Source organism: Diceros bicornis, chromosome 18 (genome assembly GCF_020826845.1).
Source record: "Diceros bicornis minor isolate mBicDic1 chromosome 18, mDicBic1.mat.cur, whole genome shotgun sequence".
In the NCBI taxonomy this organism is placed as follows: domain Eukaryota; kingdom Metazoa; phylum Chordata; class Mammalia; order Perissodactyla; family Rhinocerotidae; genus Diceros; species Diceros bicornis.
The window spans coordinates 4,068,221-4,071,553 of record NC_080757.1 but is presented as its reverse complement, the minus strand read 5'-3'; the positions used below and the strand labels follow the sequence as shown (position 1 = coordinate 4,071,553).

Here is a 3,333-nt window from a genome sequence, read left to right as displayed (position 1 = left end):
CTGTCTCCTGCCTGGCCCGGGACTAATTCACCCAGTTAGCTCCTAAGCACCTATGGCAGGAACTGGAGCCTGGGGCTTCCCAACCCCATCTGACTGCGATGCTGGAGGGAGTGCACCCACCCACCCAGGGCCCACTTTCTGATCTGGTTTATCTCAGCCAACCTCTGCACAAGCAGGGGCGAGTTCGAATATAAAAGACAGTGAAATTTGTGGCAAATGGAGATTAATTGCTGTACAATCTTGGGGGATGGCTGCAGGGACTCCCGGCTAAACATTCGGACGTTTCTCCTTGCTGGCCAGGAGTGAGCTGTACGGAAGCATCCTCATCATAGGTTTTCGAGCGAAGATGATCTTGTTATAGTTTGCAGTGGGACTGTCTCTGGAGTCCATACGAAAGTGGGTGGGTTTTGGGATAACGGTGGGCCCCATGGCCGATGCAGAGTAAGTGCCCCACACCGATAACATGTTCTCTGATCTCGTGTCCTTGAACACCGTGTCGCCAGAGGACTTGGATGACTTTTTCCTTTTCAGCTGGATGACGCTGAAAGACTTGTTCTGCCTCGATGTCCGTCGGCTTTCCTCCGGAGGTTGCGTGCATTCCACCTCTCTAGCTTTGCCTTTCTCAATCAGTCTTTTCACCATTGGGGAGGTATATGTGACATAGGCTGGCCAAGGGTTATGTTTTTCAAGCAGATGCAGGGGAAGCCCAATGTTTTCTGTGAGTCCTACCAGCAAAGAGAAATAGAGGCAATTGAGAGGCTCACAGACACTGATTCAATTCTTCAAAGAGTTAGAGGGTATTGGAACTACATTTTAAATTTCTCTCCATCATGCATAGTAGCCCTTCCATCCCTTGTATGCAGTGGGATTAAAGTCTAATCCAAAATCAGGAGGCAGAACGACATTCCATAGAGTATAACAATTAGACAACAGCCTGACAGTAGAGAGCGAGAGCCTGCAGGCAAGCAGGCTGGTTTCAGATCTTTGTAGAACATCAAATTGTTTAACCTCTGAACTTCTGTATTTTTCACCAATATAAATGGTTACCATAAAGCTATTGTAAGGATTAAATAAAGTAATGTACTTAAAGGTCTTGGAACAGTAGAGTTTAGGGCTTGAAAGCATGGGCTCTGCATGTAGACTCCTTGAGTTCAAATTCCTTCTCCACCCCCTTAATAGCTGTGACCGTGAGCGAGGCTCGTGGCCCTGCTCGACTTCAGTTGCCTCGTGTGTAAAATGGTGATTGGAATAAGACCAGCTTCATAGAGCTTTCTTGTGGATTAAAGGAAATAATATATATAAACCTTTTAGCCCAGTATCTGGCATGTAGTAATCAGGAAATCGTAATTATGAACATTTTGGCTTTGTCTCCTTGCCTGTATTATTTCATTAATCCTTGTTACACCTTATAACGAGAATCACCCCCATTTAATAGAGGATGAGACTGAGACTGAGAAACTTGCACAACTAGCAAAGGGTGGGTTTGAACTCAAATCTAACTGGCTCAGAAATCCGTAAGCTTTTCACTAGAGCTGCTGGCCAGAAGTTTGGGGTGTTTGGGGTCGGGGGAGCTTTACTAGCAATTCTCCCCACTATTTCCCAAGCAGCCTGTTCCTTTGTAGACACCAAATCATGGGCAGGTCAGTCCTTCCTTCTTCCCTTTGCAACTTCAGTCTTTCCAGCAGAAAGGCCTCAGATTTTCTCTCCTGCAGCACCACTTTCCCCTATTTCTCATGTGGTGCATATGTCCCCTAATTTTATATATCTTTAGTCATTTTAGTAGGAATTTGGGCAGCAAGGGAATCAAAAGGTTCATCTTGCCATCTTCAACCTGAATTCCATGAAAAACATGATAAATGGGGATAATTAAGAGAAGATGCAGGTTATACAGTTATTCCCAGGCTGCCCTCACGGATGTACAGGGCTGGAGCTCATCTGTCACTATAGAGTGTGTTGCAGAAGGTTCCACTTCTCTGTAAGAGCCAGGCAGTATTTCTCCTGAGGAAAGCAGGATGTGTGACATCATCTCTCACTAGGAAATGTGCATCAAAGCTTCCAAGAACAGACTTGACTGTTCATTCCTGTCTCCTCAGAGCAAATGCATAATTCACAGATCTCGAAGGTTAGGACATTGGCTAGGGTCTGGCAGAGGCAAGGCTAGAACCAACTGCACCAAAAGGAGCAGCAGCCCTCTCCCATCTCCCCAACCGGCCACACCCTCTCTAGGAGGGTAACACGAGTGGCCAGCCCCTGAGCCCCACCTCTTTGCCTCCCCGCACCCACATCCTCCAAATTTAGCCAGACCCGCAGCAGGAGCTCCCACTGTGAAGGTCCCAAGCCCTACCTTTGTCTTTCTTCACCATTCTTGCATCAATCCTCTCCATTTTTAGAGAGCTCTTCACAATGGAGGTCCAGATACCTTTGGGAAAGTACACTCGTTAGCCAGGGCCACCGCACAGGGACCTGAGAAGAAAGGGACTAGCAGCCACCCTGGGATCCCCAGGGCGAAGGTCTCTGCAAGAGGCTCAGATGACCCCGCCCTCAGAGAAGAGGATGAGCCTCCTGGAGACCCGGCGAGAGGCTGGTGAGCCCGGCACGAGAGTCATGTCAGTTTCTAGGCCTTCTGCTTTCTGGTTTCCGAGCTTTCAAGCACTGAGTGCTGGGCAGGCCTGGGGCTGTGTGGAGGTTGGACCACGGAAAAAGGTGACGAAAGAAATGTCCCCACTTCAAAACTGCACCATCTTCTCTACCAGAGTCCCAGTGTAAGTGCCCCGAGTTCCTGCGCTCCGGGCTGTGCTTCTCAGCCTGGCACTGGGGGGAGGGTGTAGCAGAGATGGGCAGCTGCCAGGAGTCAACCGCAGGGCCCCCAAACACAGGCTGAAACAGGAAGGTCTCAATGCTCTACGTGGCCAAGCATGTGAGCAATTAGATGCTAACTGAGATCTAGTGATTCCTGAACTTGAGGGTGCATCCACCTGGAAGGCTTGTTAAAACCCAGACTCCTGGGCCCCACCTCTAGAGTTGTGGATTCGGCAACTGGCGGTCTCAACCAAGGGCTGAAGATTTGTAAGGTTTTGTTATTAACTTCCCAGAGATAAGAAAGAGCTCCAGGAGATCTTTTCAGTTCCTTTCCGATTCTAAAACTGGAAAATGCGCATCCAAGAATTCATTATTTTATATGTTCCGTTTTACCATCTCTGTCTCTTTTGAAATTTAAAAGTTCCATGGAGCATTTCCACTCTCACCTGCCAATGCCCAGTGAAAAGGAGTCTCCGGTGGTTTTTAACACATTCCCAGGTGATGCTGGTGCTGTTAGTCAGAAGACCGCATTTT

General features: G+C 48.3%; 1 protein-coding gene across 1 annotated transcript; it reads right to left on the bottom strand.

The window, feature by feature from the left end:
* Nucleotides 1–267: 267 nt before the first annotated feature.
* On the bottom strand, nt 268–2,415 carry CDRT4 (CMT1A duplicated region transcript 4). Its single transcript, XM_058559444.1, has 2 exons — nt 2,345–2,415; nt 268–725 (listed from the first exon to the last, which is right to left on the bottom strand). Exons 1-2 carry the CDS (start codon nt 2,382–2,384, stop codon nt 268–270), a joined length of 498 nt encoding a protein of 165 aa, XP_058415427.1. The 5' UTR covers nt 2,385–2,415.
* Nucleotides 2,416–3,333: the final 918 nt, after the last annotated feature.